Source organism: Mirounga leonina, unplaced genomic scaffold, assembly GCF_011800145.1.
Source record: "Mirounga leonina isolate KUSES-001 unplaced genomic scaffold, KU_Mleo_1.0 Mir_151, whole genome shotgun sequence".
Lineage (NCBI taxonomy): Eukaryota > Metazoa > Chordata > Mammalia > Carnivora > Phocidae > Mirounga > Mirounga leonina.
This window is the reverse complement of record NW_023270377.1, coordinates 8,312,163-8,333,882: the sequence shown is the minus strand read 5'-3', so window position 1 is coordinate 8,333,882 and position 21,720 is coordinate 8,312,163. Positions and strand designations below refer to the sequence as shown.

The 21,720-nt window shown below is 54.3% G+C and overlaps 1 protein-coding gene across 1 annotated transcript; it reads left to right on the top strand.

Annotated features, from left to right (window-relative positions):
- The first annotated feature begins 6,933 nt into the window (after positions 1–6,933).
- ITM2C (integral membrane protein 2C) lies at positions 6,934–20,440 on the top strand. The gene is made up of 6 exons (XM_035006911.1): positions 6,934–7,136; positions 14,649–14,789; positions 16,544–16,732; positions 17,926–18,036; positions 18,571–18,721; positions 19,217–20,440. Exons 1-6 carry the CDS (start codon positions 7,023–7,025, stop codon positions 19,306–19,308), a joined length of 798 nt encoding a protein of 265 aa, XP_034862802.1. The 5' UTR covers positions 6,934–7,022; the 3' UTR covers positions 19,309–20,440.
- Positions 20,441–21,720: the final 1,280 nt, after the last annotated feature.

The window sequence follows — 21,720 nt, the reverse complement described above, 5'->3', positions numbered from 1 at the left end:
TCTTTTTTCTTTTAAAATTCCTGGCAACTGCAGTGACAAATTTTAGAGTAGTATTTCTGCTTGTCTGCAAAAACCTATTAGGATTTTAATTGGATTTGCTCTGATTTGGAGGAGAATCAACATTTTCTTCATCTTCCCATCCAAGAAGACGGTTTGTCTCTTCGTTTTACTTAAGCTTTATGCCTTCCATGAAATATTGTGCCTTTCTTTACATAGGCCATAAAGTTTATTCCTCAGAATGTTACATTTGGAGTTGCTCTCTTGAAGGGAAGTTCTTACCCATGATATTGCTGATGGCGTGTGTCACAGGGGCTAGGTTGGTGTGACGGTGTGTGGGGAGACTTTCAGTGAGGTCATTGCAGGCCTGTCTTGGCTCCCAGCAGTCCCAACACCAGCAGAGCGTGAGAAGCTCTTTTGAGGAGGTCCTGGAGTTAGGAGGTGGTGGGGATGGAGATTCAGTCCCGAGGGATGTATGGCCACAACCCAGACACTATACCACCTCTCTCCAAAGAAACTTTTCCCTTCAAAAGACTTTCACAGCACAAATCCAGCTTTGAGGGTCATCCCTAAGACCGTGTGTGTGGCAAGATGATAAATGAAAGGACTGGTGGAAGATTCTGAGTGGCACCTTCATCAGGGTGGTTCTTGTGGAACGCAAGCTCGCTGCAGAGAAAGCCTCGCCTTCCAGTCTGTGAAGTGAAAAAGACACCCTAAAAAGGAAACCCAGTCCCCAGCAGGTGCTCAGCAGAAATGGGTGCGCACATTCGCTGAGGTCACATGGAAGAACGGAACGCTGTTGGTAAGAGCCCCGAACTGGCAACAACCCAAGTGCGTACCAACCGCAGACTGGATATGCACATCGGGGTGCACAGCAGAACACCATGCACTCCAGAATGAACCAGCCCTCAGGACCCTCAGCATGGATGACCCTCACAATCGTGACATTAAGGATGCTGGACAGAAAAATCTCACACACCGTGAGATTCCCGTAGACTAATTTTAAAAAATAGGCAAAGCTCCTCACTGGGTAGGAAATGAGGATACTGTTTACTCTTGGGTCAGGAGTGGCGACAAAGGGGGATGTTAATTCTCTGTTTCTTGATCTGGGGGTTAGTTACATGTGTGTGAATATTTTGTTTTGTTTTGTGAATATCCACTGAGCTGCTCGCTTATAACTTAAGAATATTTGTGGGCATATGTCACATTTCAATAAAATGTATTCACCACCTCCCCCCCAAAAAACTGTCTGAATCAACAGTTCTCAAATATTTTAGACTCAGGGCCCCTTTATTTATTTATTTTTAAGATTTTATTTATTTATTTGGCAGAGAGAGACACAGCGAGAGAGGAAACACAAGCAGGGGGAGAGGGAGAGGGAGAAGCATGCTTCCCGCTGAGCAGGGAGCCCAATGCGGGGCTCGATCCCAGGACCCAGGGATCTTGACCTGAGCCGAAGGCAGACGCTCAACGACTGAGTCACCCAGGCGCCCCTCAGGGCCCCTTTAAACTCTTAAAAACATCAAGGATCCTAAAGATCTTTTGTTTATGTAGGAAATACATTTAATGATATTTAACATATTGACAATTAAAACTGAGACATATATGGGATATTTATTAAGTCATATAAAAATAACAGTATAAACCTATTACATGTTAATATAATAATATTTTTATTTTTTAAAACTATATTTTCCAAAGTAAAAAAAAGTCATAAGAATAGTGGAGCCACTTTACATTTTTGCAAATATCTTTAATATCTAGCTTAACAGAAGAGAGCTGGATTCTCCTATTTTCTTCTGCTTCCAATCTGTTATGATACCACATGTCGGGTAACTTCTTAATTACTCCACTGTATTCTCATGAGAGAATGAGATTGAAAAAGGCAAATAACATCTTAATGTTATTAGAAAAATAGCTTTGACCTCCAAATTCTCAGAAAGAGTTGTGGGGATGCCCAGGAGTCCCCAAAACACACTTTGAGAACTACTGATTTAAACAGATTAAAATTTTTTGAGGAGGGAGGGGGTCCAAGCCCTTACAAATTTAAGCCAAACTTATGTGCACATCATTGCTCCCTTATGAGAATTTTCAGATGGTGAATAAACTCCCAAGAATGTTTCACCTGTTCTCCCTTCACAGATGGCACAATGATCACCAGGCCAGCTTTATCTGTTTACTCTCCGTAGTGTGCTGAAAGAGCCCAGGCAAAGGCCTTGGTCTAGGGTTCTCTCTTTTGGCCTGCTGAGGGTTCTGACCTTGCACACTGACCTCTCCACTAAAATGTCACCACCTTGACAATTTCAATGGCATGGACAAATTCCTTCAAAGGTGCAATTCCCAAAACTGACATAAGAAGAAATAGAAAGTCTTAATAGTACTATATTTGTTAAAGAAGTTGAATTCATAATTAAAAGCCTTCCCATAGTAAAGATTACAGATCCCCATGCCTTTATTGGTGAATGATATCAAATATTTTAAGGAAGTAATAACACCAATCTCACTTAAACTTTCTCAGGAAAAAAAAAAGAAAAGGAGGATGGAAGACTCCCTAATTCATTGTGTGAAGTCAGCATAACCCTGATACCAAAAACTGGCATTACAAGAAAAGAGAGACTGATAGCCCTCATGAACATAGATAAAAAAACAAAACAAACAACAACCAAAAAATTTTAATGAAATATCAACCAGTTGACTCCAGTAATATATGAAAAGTAATTATGACCAAGTAAGGTTTATCGCAGGAATGCGAGGCTCTTTTAATATTCAATGATCAATTAATACAATTTCTAATAAAAGATGAAACTCATATGGTCACTTCTATAGGTGAAGAAAATGTATTTGACCTAATGTAATACCCATTCATGATTAAAACTCTCAGCAAACTAGGAAAAAAGAGAACTTCCTCAATATGATTAAGGATGTCACAGGTTGAGTTGTGTCCTCCAAAAAGATGTGTTGAATTTCTAACAACTTGTACATGTGACTGTATTTGGAAATAGGGTCTTTTCAGATATAATCAAGTTAAGATGAGGTCATCATGGTGGGCCCTAATCCAGTATGACTCCGGTGTTCTTATAAGAAGAGGAAAGTGTCATGTGAAAACAGAGGCAGAGGCAGAAGAAAGCCATGTGATAATGGAGGCAAAGATTGGAGTGATGTGTCTCTAAGTCAAGTTATGCCAGGGTTGCCAACAAATAGCAGAAGGTAGAAGAGGGAAGGAAGGATTCTCCCCTACAGGGATAAGAGGAAGCATAACCCTACTGAAACCCTGATTTGATTTTATTTATTTAGATGCATTTATTTATTTAGGAGAGAGTATGTGTGCACACGCTCACACAAACATGTGTAGGGGGAGGGGCAGAGGAAGAGACTCTTCAAGCAGACTGAGCTCGGAGCCCAACATGGGGCTCAGTGCCACAACACACAACCCATGAGATCATGACCTGAGCCAAAACTGAGAGTCAGATGCTTAACTGACTGAGCCACCCAGGTGCCCCTGAAACCTTGATTTGAGACTTAGAGCTTCCAGAACTTTGAAACAATAAATCTCTTGTTTTCAGCCCCCTGAGTTGTGGTGTCAGCCTGTTTATCAGCCCTGGTAAACTAATACAAAGGGCATCTATGAAAAACCTACAACTAAATTACATTCATGGTGAAAGACTGGACGTTTTCCCTCCTAAGATGAGAAACAAAAATGAGGATATCTACCCTTAACACTTTTATTCGACACTACTAGAGTCCTAACCAATGAGGCTAGAAAAAAAAGTAATAAAAGTCATAAAGATTGAGAAAAAGGAGTAAAACTGTCTTTGTTCTCAGATGGCATGAATATATAGGAAAGCCCAAGGAATCTATAAAAAATACTGTGACAAATAAATATATTAAATTTACAAAATACAAGATCAATTTTCCAGAATCAATTGTATGTCTATATGCTACCAGTAAAGAATTGGAAGATGACATATATAATAAATGCAATAACATCAAAAACATAAAACACTTAGGCATAAATCTAACAAGAGATATATAAGGCCTCTGCACTAAAATCTGCAAAACTTGGTGACAAGAATTAAAGACAAGCTAAACAAAACAGAGAGAAATGCCATGTTCATGGATTTAAATTCAATATTAAGACATCAATTTCCCCCTACCTGATCTCTAGATTCAACTCGAACCCAATTTGTTTTATAGAAACTGACAAGGCAATTCTAAAGATTTTATGGATCTAGAAGGGCCAAAATAATCTTGAGAAAGAAGAAAAAGATTTCCACTGCCTGATTACAAGACTTACTAGAAATTTACAACAGTCAAGATAATGTGAATTGGCGTAAGGGTAGAAAAAAATCTAGAAGAATGTAACAGAACAAAGTCCAAAAATAAACTAACATATAAATTGTCAACCGATTTTGACAGAAGTGCCAAGGCAATTCAACGGAAAATGGAGCTTCCATTTCATTAAACAAATGAGTCTGGAACATTTCTATATGGATACCCATATAGAAAACAAAACAAAACAAAACCTTAACTTCTACCCTACACTATACATTAAAAAAAAAAAAACCTAAAAATCGATCATAGACCTATATGTAAAGCCTAAAATTACAAAGCTTCTAGAAGAAATCATACTAAATAAAATATCTTCAAAATTTCAGGGTGGGCAAAGATTTTTTAGACAAAACCCTGAAAGTGCTAACCATAAAATTAAAAATTGATACATTAAACTGTATCAAAATTGTAAACTTCTGCTCATCACAAGACAAAATTAAGAAAATGAAAAGACCAGCCACAATCTGAGAGGAAATATTCACAATAAATATATACGATAAAGGGCTTGTATTCATACAATGAACTCCTACAAATGTATATTCATACAATGAACTCCTACAAATCAATAATAAAAAAGACAATCTAACCTCTAACATGACCAAAAGACTTGAACAGACATTTCACAAAAGAAGATATACAAATGGTCAATACCATAAGAAAAGGTGCTCAACATTCATAGTCATCAGGGAAATGCAAATTAAAACCACAATAAGGGGGCACCTGGGTGGCTCAATGGGTTAAGTGACCAACCCTTGATTTTGGCTCAGGTCATGATCTCAGGGTTGTGAGATTGAGCCCCCTGTAGGCTCCACGCTGGGCGTGAAGCCTGCTTAAGATGGTCTCTCTCCCTCTCCCTCTGCCCCTCCCCCCTCCCTCACTAAAAACAAAAACAAAAACAAAACAAGATTTTATCAGCTAAGATTACTAAAATTAGACTGACTGACAGCACCAAACGTTGGTGAAATTGTGGAGCAACTGGAACTCTCATACATTGCTGGTGGGAGTATAAAATGATAAAATTCCACTCCTAAGCAGGAGTATACGAGGAGGGGGACAGGGTGGTATGAATGATCTGCCCCAGGTCAGGCAACTAGAGGTTCAACTAGGAGTCCTTGGAGGTGGTTAACAAGAGTCCATAGCCCCTTCCTCTCTGGCTCTTGTCCAAACCAAATTCATCTGCCTCCAAACCATCTTCTTCCACCTTCCCTTTCCTTCTCCCAGTTTACTAGGGTGGTGGCCTTAGCATCAGTTAAATCTTCCTTCTCAAGCTGTCTGTCCTCAAGGCTGATAGGTTCATCCAAGATCTGAACCAGGATGTTGGAGTCTAGGATGTGGGCACCTAGGGCTCAAGGCAGCCACCCAAGACCTGACATGTAGGAAGGGTCAGTGGAGGACTTCCGACTATCCTCAACAAGCTCTCAGACTCCCCTGCCTTCCCCAGTCAACTCAACTGCAGAACCAAAAGCTGGTGTTCAGCCCAAGGCTATGTGTAGTCTACTGGGTGTTGTCCCCGGTCCAGTCTGGACCAGGGACAGTAAGGAAGGATCCAGGGTTTGGGTGCCAAAAGACACTCCAGTAACACAAGCCCCTGGTCCTACACAATCCCAGTGGTACTTTGCAGGAGCAAAGTCTTGAACCCAAGCCTCCAGTCACCCACCCGGCAGATCTTCCTGCCACACTAGGCCCTCCTGGATAGGGGAGAAACGGGCCACAGGGCTGGTCACTCACTAACTGAGGCTGCAGGCTGCCCTCGTTTCTCTACTCCCAGCATCCTTAGCGCGTGTCCCCAGAGACCTTCAGGAAGATTCTACAGGAATGAAAAATGAAGGAAAAAGGATGATGGAATATGAAAGAGATGTGGATGGACGCAGGATGCAGGCACTTCGGCACCTGGCCTTGAAGCCAACTCCTGGGCCCAGGACCGGTGGGAGGGAGCAGTGAGGGCAGGTGCAGTGGAGGCAGCAGCATTTCCAAAGAGGAGGGTATGAAGTGGGCGAGGGGAGATGAGGAATTTGTCTAGAAGCTGTATTTGCCGGACAAACACTTTTAACAAAGACAGTGTTAGGGGGACGCTGGTCTTGGCGAGGAAGCTGGAAGGGATAAGGCTGCGAAAGGGGCTGAGTCCATGCCTGATGGATGGAGGGATGGATGGATGGATAGATGGATGGATGGATGGATGGGTGGATGGATGGGTGGGTGGATGGATGGGTGGATGGATGGATGGATGGAGGGATGGAGGGAGGGAGGGATGGATGGATCGATGGATGGGTGGATGGATGGATGGGTGGATGAATGGGTGGATGGATGGATGGATGGATGGATGGATGGATGGATGGATGGATGGGTGGATGGACGGACGGACGGATGGTGGGTGGATGAATGGAGTGAGTGAGTGAGCGAGTGACTGAGTGAGTGACTGACTGAGAGAGTGCGTGAGCAAACCTCAGCCCTCCCTCGGTGGGAGCGGCGCGCCCCGCAGGGGTCACTGCGCGCCCCGGGGGCGGGAAGGGGGCGCAGGCGCGGCGGGCGCCGAGGCCCTCCGGGGGGGGGGGGCGGGGCGGACTAGAGGCGGGGTTAGGGAAAGGGACGCGAACACCAGCCAAACTTCCGGTGCCTGCCGAGCGGGGAGCGCCGGTCGCCCAGATCGCGGCTGCTCGGGCAGAGGCTGCAGGGCGGACGCGCGGCCGGGCGCAGCCATGGTGAAGATCAGCTTCCAGCCCGCCGTGGCCGGCATCAAGGGCGACAAGGCCGAGAAGGCGTCGGCCGCGGCCCCGGCCCCGGCCGCCGAGATCCTGCTGACGCCCGCTCGGGTAAGAGGGGCCAGGGGGCTTAGGCTGGAGTCGGGGGGGCGAGGCGCGCCCCAAGGGCCCCGGGAACTGTTCGAGGCGCATCGGGGTCCCGGAGCCGTGACCGGAGGGAGTGAGGGTCCGGAATGGGCCCTCCATCCGAAAGTGGGGAGAGGGCTTGGGTCCTCTCCTAAAGCGGCAGCCGAAAGCAAAAGTCCGAAGAGTGCGAGGGGTCCGAGTCGCTGGTCCCCAGGTAGGGAAGCGCTCGAGGTCTCTTCCCAAAGTGGAGGGGCCCTAAGCGGCTGGCCCGAGGACCGGGAAAGGGGCCGGTAAGAAGTTGGAGGAATGCTGGTGGGGGGTATGCGTCTGTTTCTAATCAAGGGGGAGGGGCCGAGAGTCGAGCCCCAGGTGGGGGATGGGAGGAGGGTTGGACGTTGTTTCCCCAAAGTAGGGAGATGGGTCAGGATTGGTGGGGAGTGGCTGGGGAGAGGGTGGTGGGGGGGAGAGAGTCCGGTGCCAACGAAGGGGGAGGGGCCAAACGGGGGCCTGCGGGGGGCGGGGAATGTGCTGCTGGTCTGCACCTGAATTGGTGGACCAGAAAATGGAAATAAACCAGAACCGGCCCGGCTGCATGTCTGAGATTGGAGGTTTGAGGTTCGAGGTTCGAGGTTCTAAGGCCAGGTGCCCAGATCTCACCCCACCCCCTGCCGTCTGGACCTCCCTGCTCCCCTCTTCCTTCCCCTCCGGGCTCTCGCTCTGGGCAGCTCCCTCCATCCCGCAGGGAGGCCCCCCCACTGCTCCGGTGCCCTCCCGCATCCCGGAGGCTCTTTGTGGGGGCGGGCCTCGGTGCACTCCGCCCCCTCCGGCGTCCTCCCCTCTCCTCCCCCTTCCCTCCGGCCGGGGGGAGAGAAGGCATTTCCGCCAGTGGAAAACTGTCTGAGCTGCGTGGAGTCTGACCCGGAGAGGGCAGGACGCGTGGCGGGCGGGGAGGGGAAGGAGAGCTGGTCCAGCCAGGCTTTATTGTGCTCCGGCAAAGGCGTCCACGTAGCCCTAGTCCCTGGCGGTCTTGGGGTGCACCAAGCGGTCGCATCTAGACTGGACTTCCAAAGTCTTTGTCCACTCCCCTTCTCTGCCCGCTGCGGGCTTCTCATGAGTCTTTCTCAGCGCCAGGGTCCTTCCCCAAGTTTTGTGGCTCAGATTCAACCTTGCCCGGAGTATTGGGGGGGGGGTGCAGGCGGAGAAAGAGGGGACACTTGAGAGGGGCCTCAGAGGTGGGTGGTGTCACATCCCGAGCAAAGACCCTGAGTGAGGAATGCACCGAGGAGCCCTCCCCTGTCCGGATGTGGTCACTGCATCATCCAGGACCACTTGGGCTGGGTTGGGGGTTGCTGTGCACCCCCCAAACAGAGCAACTCCATGTTCCTCCAATGTTAAATGGGCAGGGGGCATTCCATATTTGAAGACCATGGTCTGCAGCTTTAAAAGTTTGCAAGGGTCTCTTCAAGCTTCCTTCCTCCCTTCACCAAGGAACCAGCTTCCTCTGCTCCTCTCAGCCCAGGGAGGGAGCAGGGCTGGGACCTTGCCCCTTTCTTCTCCCAGGGCCTACTCCCCAGCTCAGGCCTGGAATTCAGACCCTGCCTCTGAGGGCTGTAGGATTCCAGCAGAAGGGAGGACCAACCAGGCAGTAGGAGGATGTAATTCAAACCCTGAGAAGGTCCACCAAATTTCACAGGAGTGGCACATTCTCCATGCCGATGGCGTGGGGCTGGATGGCAGGTGCCCGCATCACCTGGGTAGTAACTGATACCCAGCTTCTGGCGCTGAAAGCCAGCATCCTCTCTTCCCCCTCACCCAGCGTGAAATGGAAATAACATCTTCCTGGTGCTGTTTGTAATGGCCATGAGCCTGCCTCCCAAACCTTGTTAGTTGCACAGGGTCCCCTGGCTGTCTTAATTTGGCACGGAGGGGGAGGATTAAAATCCTGGTACCTCTAGGACAGAACTGCATATCAGTAAACGATCATAGCTCCCCAAGGCCCTGAGGTGATACAGAGGGGGCTTTGGATGTTCCGTGTCAGTTCTGCTAGTCACCTACTGGAATTGGGGGGTGGGGGGAGAGTTCACTGCTCTGGGCCTGTTGTGCCCTCACCTGGCCAAGGGGCACATTCCCGTGTCCAGTAACCAGGGTGTGGCTCGAGCCCCCCTCTCCTGCCTCTGGCGGTGAGCACAGCAGGTGCCAAGCATTCAGAGAGAGGGCCACCATTTAGTAGGGCACTGAAGCAGACGGTGGGTGGACAGGCAGGCCCGACTGGGAGGACCAGCCTTCTCCTTTATCAAGACAGAGCATTTGAGGTTTGCCCCATGCTGATGGGGACGCAGAGGAAAGTTTATTAGAAGGTTTCTTCTGGCTGAAGGGGACCTGAGAACCCTCCTTGGTTACTGAACTGGACTCAAATCAGATGTAAAGCCCTGGAGGGACCACTTGGGGAATGAGCCTGTGAATGCCCTCAGCAGTGAGCTCCCCTGTGGCTGTTCCATGAAAATGTCCACCTGCGCGCAGCCCCAGGGGCCCAGGGGAGGCAGCACAGCACCCTCATGGCGGGGCTCCCCCCTGCCTCTGAGCAAAAACTCAGATACAAGGAGGATTCTGTCCCCAGACCTGCTGCTGGGAGGAAGTGCCTCAGTGGGCCGGGAAGGGATGGGGGTGGGGGCCCAGCTGGGCCTCCAGCTGCCCACCCTCTCCTTGGCGCTTGCCTCGGAGGTAATGAGAAGCCTGTGCTGATGGGCGACTGGCGGGGCGCCAGCCTGGAAAGTGGGCTGCCCGGGAAGCATCCCCTCTTGGCATGCGCTGGCTAGATCCTTCTTCCCCTTTGGAGGCCTACCGGCCAGCCCTGCACCTCTCCACCCAGCTCCACTCTCCCCTCCATCTGCCTATGCCTGAGTGCATGCGCGCACACGTGCGCGCGCACACACACACACACAGCCAGGTGTAGGCATATGCAGACCGGACTGAGCTGGGGGGCTGCTGTTGGGCTTGGGGGGCTGCAAGAGGAGAGAGACAGACATGTTCAATACCATCCTCTCTTCAGCCCTGGCTAATTTTCTCCTTGGCTTTGCCTTTGATTAATGACTCCTGCGTCGCCCCCTCCCCCAGCCTGCATACCTGGGGATCAGATTTCACTTTCGGAGTCCTGGCCTCAGGCCGTTGGCGTTGGCGGGAGGGAGCTGGGTCTCCCGGAGTGGTTGGGGGAGGGTTCCCTGCCAGCCGGGAAGGCGGACCTGGCCGGGCGTGGAGTGCTTCTGCCCCAGTGCCCCAGTACCCGCTGGCCCGGTGAGGGACCTTTGTAGGAAGGTGGTCCTGCCCCAGAGCAGGGGGGGTGGTGCTTCTGGGCATCCCATCCCTGGCCTGGCCTGGGCCTTCCCGGGGGGCCTGGGCTTTTGAACACACCACGGTGGCTTTTCTCTTCCCTATTTCCTTCTCTTTTCTCTTCGCTCTTCTGGGCCGGTCCTTGCATGTTTCAAGGCTGTCAGCCGACTGCCAGGGAGGCTGAGTTCCTCTTAGAAAAAAAACTGTTTATGGTAAAATCATGGAAGCGCAGCCCGGCTCCCCCCCACCCACCCACCCAACACACACACACACACTCTCCAAGTTTGTCCCCCAGGAGAGCTCTTCCAGCAGCCCGCTTTGCTGCTCGTCCTTCGGAGCCTTTGTTCTCTGGAGTCTCGTCTTGACTGTCAGGAACCGAGTAGACACAGAGCAGAGGGTGGTGCGGGAGTTCTCGGGGATCCATGCGGTTCCTCACCCGGCGTGAGCCCAAGCCACCGGCTCACGCCGAGCCGCACGACAGGAATGGGGTTCCGTGACTCCCTGTGGGCACGTACCCAGCGGTCTGGGCCTATTGTGCCCTCACCTGGCCACAGTTCACCCAGTTCTGTGTGCTCCGATGCCCACTCCCCCCAGCCCCGCTCGGGCTGTCTGTCTGTCTCTCTCACACAACACATCAGTGACCTTGAACCTGGTCTGCAGCCTGCAAAAGCGAGATGCTGAGGGGGAATGAAGCCCAGGGGGGCCAGGCAAGAACCCCTCCTCCTCCAGCTGTCAGCCTGGGCGGCAGCAAGTGCATTTCTGGCTCCCTGCCCACCTCCTCCCAGCAGCCTGCAATTGTAGTTTAATCCGCTTGTAGTTAATTTGGACATTGTTACTGAGGAACTGTAGCTGGGGGGCTCCCCAGGAGCCGTGGGAGTCCGCTGAGTTAATGCTCCAGTTGGCTGGGCTCCCCTTGACCGCTGTGGCCCTGGCTTTGCTAACCCGTTTAATGAGCCATTGCGGGCCTCAGTGCAGCGGGTAGGGGAGGCCCAGGCCCCTCTCGGCCCGGCCGGCCGGCTCACGTGCCCCACACGAGTGCTCAGCGAGGCACTTTGCTCAGAAAGCCCAGTTGCCTTGGAAACAGTAGGCAGTGTTTTTCTACTTTCTAAATGGAAGCCCCCCCAAAGGCCTGGCTGCTCCATGTGGGGGGGGGTGGCATTTCCCTGGGTCTGCAGCATGACAAGGGAAGCATCTGGGGGGGGGTCTCAGGAAGCAGGCTTCTCCACAGACAGCCAGGAATCCCAGGTTCTCTGTTGGGTGGTGTGGGGCCCAGTAAGCAGTGACAGCTTCCGGGCAGGATTGAGGGGCCCTCCATCCTGTGTGGGGCTTGGTGTCTGAAGTCCCTTTTGTCTCGAAGCAGGAACATCCATGGCTCCCCATCTGCCTCCTGGCAAGCTCCCCTCCTGCTTTGCCTTCCAGCAGGGCGCAGGCAGGGGAGGGGAGCAGGGTAGCTGAGCCTCAGATCGGGAGGGGGGTGGGATCGGGAGCTGTGTTAGCCTCAGACGCGTGAGGGGCATGTCCACTGCACATCTAGGACAGGTGGGGGATCCTCAGCCTTCCTAGTGACCCCCACAGAGTAAGGACGCAGGGTGGTATCCAGGGGGCGCCCTGGAGGCCGTTTTCTCCTCAGCCACATAGCCACCCCATGCCCACCCCCTCCCCAGGCCCTTAAAAACACCTCCCCCAGCCAGAAGCAGAAAGGCCGCATTAAAACCGCCTTAAAAACCAGAGGCCTCCTTGTCTGTGAACTTCAGCCGAGGAGCAGGCACTGAGGCTCTCTCGCTTGTGGCCCATTGACTTTGTTTTGTTTTGTTCTTTTTAAAAACAGTTCTCACAAGCTTGCCTCTCTGGTTTTCGTGAATGCAGGAGCGAAAGCATGGCCAGTGTGCAACCTCAGCAGCTGTCCAGGGCCTTGGCCCTGCAAAGGAGAAGCTCAGCTGAGAAAGATCTGCTATTTTTATCTAGCACTTCATCCTTGACAAAGGGCTTTCAGGTTCTTTGTCTCCTTTAATCCCTGCGTCTTCACATTTCCAGAGAGAAGCTGGGGGGTGGGGTTGCAATGCTCCCCTTGCAGGGATCCTAGTCCCTGCTGGGGCCCCTCTCAACTTCCAGTGACCGCTCACCCCATTGCACTCAAATGTCCCACCCCAGGGGCAGGATCCGAGGCTGGTGCAGGCAGCCTGGCCTGTCTCCCAGGTCAGCCATGGTTCTTTGGGACCCACTCGGGACTCTGGAGGAGCAGAAAGGCCACCACCTCATCTGCAGGAGCCCCTGGGTGGCTTGTTCCTTCTGGGCCCCCCCGTGACAGCAGCTGTCCCCGTGGGACCTTGGTTAGGGAACCCCAAGGTGCTGAGCAGATGCCAGCCAGGTGGGTGCCTCTCTGGTCTTGATCACAAGCCCCACCGCAGCAGGGCTGGGTTGGTGGGAGCCCCAGCACTCAGCTGGTGAGTTTGAGGCAATGGGTTTGGCCTCCCATCCCGGCCAGGTAAGCTCCCTGGAGGGCAGGCGGGGGTGTTGGGGAGCAGGATGGGCCAGGGCACCTCTCTGTCCCATGGTGCAGAGGCTGGGGGCTAGCTGGTCTGGTGACAGATGTGCCCAGGGAAGGGGAGGGGCCTCCAGGGGCTTTTGTCCTTTTCCTGGGTGTGGGTGAGTGGGAGAGCCCCAAGCAGGGAGGCATTTGCCTCTCTGATGGTACTCCCCATTTCTCCCCGAGGCCTGGGCCCCATGCCCCACCCCGAGGCCAGGTCCACCGTGCTGAGATAAGGGCCTATCTGTCCAAGGTAACTTGGACCTGAGCTGGGTCCCCAGCCCGCAGGGTAAAGGGAGAGAGGACACATGGCACAAAGCGGGCTAAGCAGGCAGTTCGTGGCATATGTGGAGTGAGAAGCTTCTGGCTTCCAGGCTGGAGATCCTTCCCTTGCCCCACACTGCCTCAGCCCCTGGAGGCTGCGGGGTCTTTGGGACTGGACTCTGCCCTCATCCTGACTGTATCTGGACCCCATGGAGGAGGGATTGAATGGGGACAGTGGTGGCAGAAGCAGACCTGGGCTCCTGCAACAGCTCCCAGGATAGGTGAGGGCCTGGGTTCGGGCGGGGGAGGGGGGCACGCACAGACATGAGAGATGGCACAGGTCACCCAGCTCCTGAAGAGCCTGAATCATGACACTCTCAGGCCGGAGCTCCGGGTCAAGCAGTGTTACTGAGATCGACACACACACCGTGGTCCACCAGCCCAGACATGTGTGCTGGGAGTACGGTCCGTTTGACTTACTGCTGCTTGGCAGCCCCAAGGCTACTGTCGTGAGCCCGTCTGGCTCCCCAGAGCAGATTTTTTCCAGGAGCCTCCTGCCCTGGCCTCTCTGACGGCAGCAACTGCACCGTGGCCACGTTTCCCTCCTGGCAGAAGCGCCCCGGCTTCCAGAAGCCTCCAGACTTCACCCTTCAGGCTCCACTCCCGAGAGTCTGCTCGATGCTGCCGGCCAGATGCCAGTGTGGGGCCATAGCTGCCCCCCTGGCAGGCGGAGCTGTGCCCAGCGGGGATCGCAGGCTCAGGGCTGCCTGGCCGGAGGGAGACCAGCACCGTGCCCAGACCCCGTGGGCTTCCTGGGACCTCCGTCTCCCTCAGCCAGTGACCATACCCTGCCACAGCCTTCCTGGTGGAGCCCAGAAGCCACCTCCTACTGGCCCGGTTCCTGTCCACCCTGTGCACTGCCGCATTTGGGTGGATCCGAAGCCTTCCCTGGCTCCCCATTGCCCAGAGCAGCAACTCCCCAGTGCACCCCAATTCCTGCAGGTTCCTGGGTCTGGTGCAATTATTAAGGCTGTGTCTCTGCTTCCCCCATTCTGTGTTTAAGAGGGTGACACTGTGGTCACAGCTGGGATAATGAAGAGGACGAAAGGCCTGGGTGATCTAGATGGGCCTGCCTGATCCCAGGGGATCATTCTGCGTGGCTTCAGTGTGGGTCTCAGTTTATCTTTACCTGGGAGGAGACTGGGGAGGCCCTGGCAGGGCATTCCTTCCAGATGATGCTGTGTGTCCCCATCATGCCCCCCGCCTTGTCCCAAGGCTCAGTCCCCACCAGCAGGGTGAGGTCTCCTTTGAGAAAGGGACGGGAGGCTTCTGGGGGGTACGGGATCACCATCTGGCTGAGCCGGCCCTGCAATCCACAGGAGGAGCGAGCCCCCCCGCAGCGCTACAAGAAGGGGGGCTCTGTGGGCGGCCTGTGCTACCTGTCGATGGGCATGGTCGTGTTGCTCATGGGCCTCGTGTTTGCCTCCGTCTACATCTACAGATACTTCTTCCTCGCACAGGTGAGGCCATTCGGGGAGGGAGGCACAGCGCTCAGGGAAAGGTGCTGTTTAGAGGGGCTTGCAGGGAGGTGGCAGGAGCAGCTGAGAGCTAGGTGCTCGGGGCTTGTGAGGGGAGGGGCGGCAGGTGATCTGCCCCTGGGTGGGAGTGGGTGCCCAGCCAAGCCCAGAAACCCTGCATGCTCCCTCCATGGGGCCTCCCTGGGCATGCGCCAGCCCACCCGGCCCCTTGCCTGGAGGGGGGAGCAGGGCCCCGTCTTCTGACTCCCGCGGACCATGGCAGACTGCCCTCACCTGCCTTCAGACCCAGCTGACGCCCAACCGGGAACTCTCCCAGGAGCACATTAGCAAGTGGGGGACCCGGGATGGGAATCCGTGGCCCCTTCCCACACTGTCACCCTGGAGGGTTTTCACCAGAAACCCAGATCCAGCAGAAATCGGAACTCTGTGATCCCTCCAGAGCCGGACCCTGTGCCCAGGGGTCATGCTTTAAGGACTTGGGTTCCTCGGACGTTTATTTGGATTATAAAACAAGGAAGGTAGACCGTGGGTTAATGGACAGACCCACCAGCACCTCCTCCTGCAAGGGGTGGCCTCCACCCATGCTGGCACCCCGGGTTAAGTACTCACACAGCCAGTCGGGGCCTGCAGCTGGGCGGGAGAACTGGTCATGGTCACGGTGACCTTGTGATCAGTCCAGACCTAGGGTGGGAGATGGTGCCACCAAGGTAGTTCAGGTAAAGCTCAAAAGAATAATTTTTAAGTGCAATGCACAGGGAATTTCAGAGTGACAGAAAAGCTGGGAATTGCCAGTCACGTGCGACCAAGTGACCTCTTCCCACCCTCAAGCAATGGTTTTAACTTTGTTACTTCGTTTTTTCCGTGATGGAAATTACTGAAGAGTTTTTGTGTTCCATGTGACTTTTCCCTGGAATCCTCAGCTCCCACACACCTGCCGACTTCCCTTTTGTTTGGCATGTCCCCCCACCTCTTCCCCATCTTCCCCCTCCTGCGGGCCCTTCCTGAGCACCCTAGGACCCTCCTGCTCTAGCTCTAGGTCCCCTCTATTCCCAGCCCCAACTTTTGCTCTCCTGGGGCTCCTCACCCCACCCCACTTGCTGGGAAATGGGGGCACCTCAGAGCAGCCTCCGAGTCTGTGCCCTGGACAGTGTGATTCATGTGTGATGATTCATCCCCCTGGGAGAGCTCACACGAAAACAGAGAAAGGGCAATTCTGCTGATGGCAGGCCAGTAGTCTGCGCACAGATCTGGGGGCCCCTGGAGAGGGACAAGGTGGGCACACTGGTCCACGTGCTCAGCCACTTGGCCTCAGTCATGTCACATGCCTCCCCACCCTTGATGATTTGGCTGGCTGTTCACATAGGGGCTCAGTGTTTGTCAGGACTGCTCAAGGGGCCCGGGGTCCAGGGAAGGCGGTGGGACCTGTGTGAGGTTGGACACAGAGCTACCTCCTGGGCACCCCACAGGGACCCACAGTTCAATCAGGGGCTCCTGTGTTTGCCCCTGACAGCCAAGGAAGTTGTCCACCTCGGACCCGGCAGAGCCGGCTCGGCTCACCCTCCCTCTCCCTGACTCTCCATGTTTCTCAGTTTCTCCATCTGCGAAATGGGTTTCATTGCCCCACCCTTCCCGCTTGCCAAGGTCCTGGGATCGTGGCGCGGTGGGGTCGGCAGGGTGGCTGTGCCGAGGGCGCTATGTGACCGGTCTGTCTCTCTCTCCCACTCCGCCCCCCCCAGCTGGCCCGAGACAACTTCTTCCACTGTGGGGTTCTCTACGAGGACTCCCTGTCCTCCCAGGTCCGCACGCGGATGGAGCTGGAGGAGGACGTGAAGATCTACCTCGAAGAGAACTATGAGCGCATCAATGTGCCAGTGCCCCAGTTCGGCGGCGGTGACCCCGCAGACATCATTCATGACTTCCAGCGGGTGAGGCCGGCCGGGGCTGGGACAGGAGTGGTGGAAGGGTGTCCTGAGGACCCAGAGCCCCCCTTCCACCAGGGGTCATGAGAAAGAACAGGAGCGAAAGGAGAAGGCTAGTGTCCCTAGTACCTCCTTTGAGTATGTACTGTGTGATGGCAAGTATGGGAAGTAGACGGCGGCGGGTTAGGTTGCTCAGGATTTTGAAGACCCTGCTTTTGTTATAGAGCCAGTGTTTATCACTGAACGGGAACCAGCCACGGTGGATTTTCTCCTCGGCCACCTGACCGCTGCAGACGCTGGCCATCATGGGCCAGGCCAGTGTTCCTTGACGTTTTCCAGAGGTGTAGCATGCCTGCTATCAAGTGCATTAAGTGTACAGCTTGGTGGATTTCGCCAGAGGCTACATGCAGTGCCACCCAGATCAAGATTTAGAATTTTGCCAGCACCCCAGAAGGTTCCCTTGTGCCCCTTCCCCCCAGCCCATACCCCCTCCCCAGAGGTAGCCATCCTTTGCACTTCTTTTTTTTTTTTAGATTTTATTTATTTGAGAGAGAGCACGAGCAGGGGTGGGGGAGGGGCCGCGGGAGAGGGAGAAACAGACTCCCCACAGAGCAGGGAGCCTGCAGGACTCGATCCCAGGACCCCGAGATCATGACCTGAGCGGAAGGCAGCCACTTAACCGACGGAGCCCCCCAGGCGCCCCCACCCTTCACACTTCCGTTGCCAGGGACGGTTTTGAGGCTAGTGAAACACAGACTCCCCAGCTGTCTGTCCCTCGTACTTGGTTCCCAGAGCTTCCTAGGGATTCTCCAGAAGGATCCCTTCGCTCTGTATCCTGGACGTTCTTGTCGCTGAAGCCCACAGGGAGCCAGGGACGGAGCATCTCCTGCTGAGGGTCCAGGCTGTCCGCAGGGATGACAGGACCTCACAGGGGTGATGAAATGCACACTTGGGACATTACTGTCTTCCCCACACCTCAGCCCCGTGATCCCAGAGAAGGGCCTTTATAACAGCTGAGGCGCTGGACACTTGGTGTTTTTCATGTAGTGCGTGGAAGCTCCCGCAGACACGGGCGAGGCGAGGCGCAGGAATCGGGGGCGCGTGACGCTGGCACGGCGGGGTGGCTCTGGTGGCCCGAGGGGCCCGTCGGGGCCAGGCCCTCGCCTGCAGAGCCTGACACGGCCCCTCCTCCCGCTCAGGGGCTCACCGCCTACCATGACATCTCCCTGGACAAGTGCTATGTTATCGAGCTCAACACCACCATTGTGCTGCCCCCCCGAAACTTCTGGGAGCTCCTCATGAACGTGAAGGTGAGCAGGAGCCCTCGTGGCATCTTGCGGCGCTCCGCCCCGTGGACGCCAGGCCTGGGGCAAGGGAGGGTCCTGCGGTGGGGGTGTTGCTTTCAGCTGGGCCCAGCACCCCAGATTGGCCCCTGCTCCTCCATCTTCTTCTCCCATGCCCAGAGTCAACGCCTCTCCTTTTCTTCTCCCTACCGTGCTCTGCCTCCCTCCCTCTCTCACGAAGAGCCCAGTTTCCTTAGCCCCCGAGGCCATGCCCTCCCGTTGGCAGTGCAGGGAACCCCCCCAGCAGCACTCCCCCCTTGGGGAGGGAGACCAGACTCCCCCACATGCAGCACCAGGGCACGACCAGAAACTGCCCTCGCGCGTCCAATGGGCGAGCCCCGGGGGGTGTGGATGGGGTGGCGGACGGGGGTGGACGGCACTTCAGGTGGCAGGGGACTCCGAGTGAGCAGGACAGCGGTGAGGGGAGCGGGCGGTGGGCAGGGGAGCCCGAGGTGGGAGAGCCGTGAGAGCTGACCCGCACTGTGGCTGCCCCCTCCGCAGAGAGGGACCTACCTCCCACAGACGTACATTATCCAGGAGGAGATGGTGGTGACGGAGCACGTCAGCGACAAGGAGGCCCTGGGCTCCTTCATCTACCACCTGTGCAGTGGGAAGGACACCTACCGGCTGCGGCGCCGGGCCACCCGGAGGCGTGAGTGGCCGGCCCCACCCGTCGGGGCCCCTGCCCTGAGCTCTAGGCCACGGCCACCGTCCAGCTGTGCCTGGCTGGAGCTCAGACCATAGCTGTACTAGCCGCTCATGGTAACTCAGCACTTCCCATGGGCCAGGCCCAGGTTCACACTCCCTACGTCCTTCCAAGAGCCTGTAAGTTGTCGTCATCCTCATCGTTATTCTTGCTGCCCCTTGAGAGATGAGGAAATGGAGGGACAGAGAGGTTAAGTGAAATTCCTGAGGTCACACAGCAGGGAAGGTGCCAGACCTGGGCAGTCTGACTCCAGCTCTTGAGCTCTCTCACCCCTTCAGTGCACTGCCTCCGGGTGAGTCTGGGTGTCATCTCCTGGGCCACCTCTTCCTCCCCTCGCGCCCTCCCCCTCTCAGGGTCCTGAGGTCCCCCTGGTAGCCTCTGTGGCCCAGCCAGCGCCCGGCCAGGACACAGTCCTCACGGAAATTCTCTCTTCCCTCCCAGGGATCAACAAGCGAGGGGCCAAGAACTGCAACGCCATCCGCCACTTCGAGAACACCTTCGTGGTGGAGACCCTCATCTGCGGGGTGGTGTGAGGGCCTCCCCCTCCAGGCCCCACCCCTGCCCTCTTTCTTGTTTCTCTTCTGGCCACTCTGGCCCTCCTCCTTCCCCTCGCTTAGCTTGTACTTTGGACCCCTTTCCATAGATGTGACGTGTCTCCTGGTTCCTTTCTAGCCCTGCCCGCCTCCCCGTACCAGAGCCTTGACCTCTCGAGGCCCCACCTCTTCTGAGCTCCCGGGTCTGGGGGACAGGAGGGCGCCACGGGGTGGTTTCCGTGACCACCGTCCGGCAGTCGGGTCCACCGGGGCCAGCCCCCAGCTGCGCTGGCAGCCCAGGGGAAGGGCTGGACAGAGGGGCCAGGCTCGTGGGGGTCCTGGGCGAGGGGACAGCAGGGGATGGGGTGTGGTGTTCAGAAATGTCTGCACAGTTGGGGAAGTCCCACAAGGCTTGTTCCTTGGACAGTCCCGTGTCCAGATTCCCAGATCTGGCCTGAGGATGGGGAAGTGTGCCCAGGGATGGACCCACCCAGAGCACAAGGGAAGGTGGGGTCCTGGGGCTCCCCCCAGGGCTCTTGTCAGTGCCTTCAGCCCACCAACGGGAGCCTGGAGTGAGGGGTGGGGATCAGTCTGTCAAGCACAATCGTTCTCCGAGTGGAACCAAAGAAGGGAGGAGCCGGGGCCCCCCTGGCCCTGGCCCCCCAGGAGCACAAGCATGGGGGTCCTGCGGCCATGGCCACAGGGATGGGACGGGGGGGGCCACTCTCACCCTGTCGGCTGGCAGCCCTGCGCGGCTGAGCGCTGAGCAGAGGCAAGGGGGTGGGCTCGTCGCTTTCTCCAAGCTTGGAGCTGTTTTAGAAGATAATGTGGGGGACAGGGAGAGCCACCTGGTACTTGTACACCCTGCCACCTCCTCGTTCTGAAATTCCGTCCCCCTCGGCTTTGGGGGAATGCAGCCTTTTTTTCCTTTTCCTTCTCACTTTTGCATGTTTTTACTGATCATTCAATATGCTAACCGTTCTCAGCCCTGAGCCTTGAAGAGGAGGTTTCGACGCCTCCGTCAGACTTAGGTGCGCTCTGGAAATGAAACTCTTAAATGCTTTGTATATTTTCTCAACTAGATCCCTTTTCAGAAGTGTCTATAGAACAATAAAAATCTTTTGACTTCTGACTTGGACTTAGGAGCGGCGGGGAGGGGTGGGCAGAGGTGGGGCCGTTGCCGGGTTCAGCCAAGGAGGGTCCGTGTCCTCACACCTCGCCGAGCCAGGTAGATTCACGTTTTTACAGGAAGGAGGAGGAAGGGGTTTGGAGACCGGAAGTAACTTGCCCAAGGTCATGCTTCTTTCAGGTGCCCATAAACCACCCCATTTAGTTCCACATGGAAGATAACATCATTATTGCTTGTCCTTAAGCACAAGGACAATGTAGTGTTCCACACAATTTTGAGGCAATTAGTAACCATCCCGGTGGATCTGAGCTGAGGTTGGCATGAGTCACAGGGTCGCGTTCTGCAGGGAAGGAGGCGGTGGGAGAGCCAGCCCAGAGCTTTGGCCGGGTGGAGCCCAGAGGCGGGACCTCGGGTGAGTGTGGGTACTTTGCTCTTGCAGCTGGTCTGGCTCAATAATCCTGTGAGGGACGTAAATGACTCAGGTTAGTGCAGACACACTTGTTCTCAAAGGCAATCTTGCCCAGACGTCAATCTACATGCAGTGCAATCACAAAACACTGATAGGCTTTATTGTTTAACTTGACACAGTTCTTTTGGGAAAGTCAACATGGGGAACGGTCTGGTAAATCCTCAGAAGGGGAAAGAACAGCCTTCAGGTATTAAGCATTATAAACTACCATAATTAAGGAGTTACAGGTAGCAAAGGAGAAGGTCAATAGGACAGTGGAGGGCCTGGAAGTTGTGTTAAATATAAGGAAATTTAATGGGGGCACGTGTGGGTTCTTTATAATGGCTAGCCATTTTGACAAAAATTAACCTGGATCCTACTTCCCTGTAACATTAATTCTGGATAGACCAAAGTTTTTAAGGATGATATGAAGCCATAAAAGTACTTAGGAAATGATTTAAGGGACTCTTAGAGGAGGGAAAACCTAAGCATGATACCCACCAGTTACGACTTGACTATGGAAAACGAATTTACGTACAGCCAAACACCACAAAGTCAAAAGATCTACAAGGGGGGCAAACTGGGGGAGATGCTTTTGAAACCTAGGACATAGAAAGGGCTGTTTTCCTCAATATGCAACGTTCTTACAAATCATGAAACATGAACAACCCAACGGGTAAATAGGCAAAGACTGTGAACAGGCGGTGCAGAGTAAGGGAAATACAAGTGGGTCATTGCTTAAACGTGAAAAGATGTTTAGATGCAGTTGTTTTTATTAAATATTTCACACTGTGAAGCATTTACTACATATAAAATGCTGCATATAAATCATAAG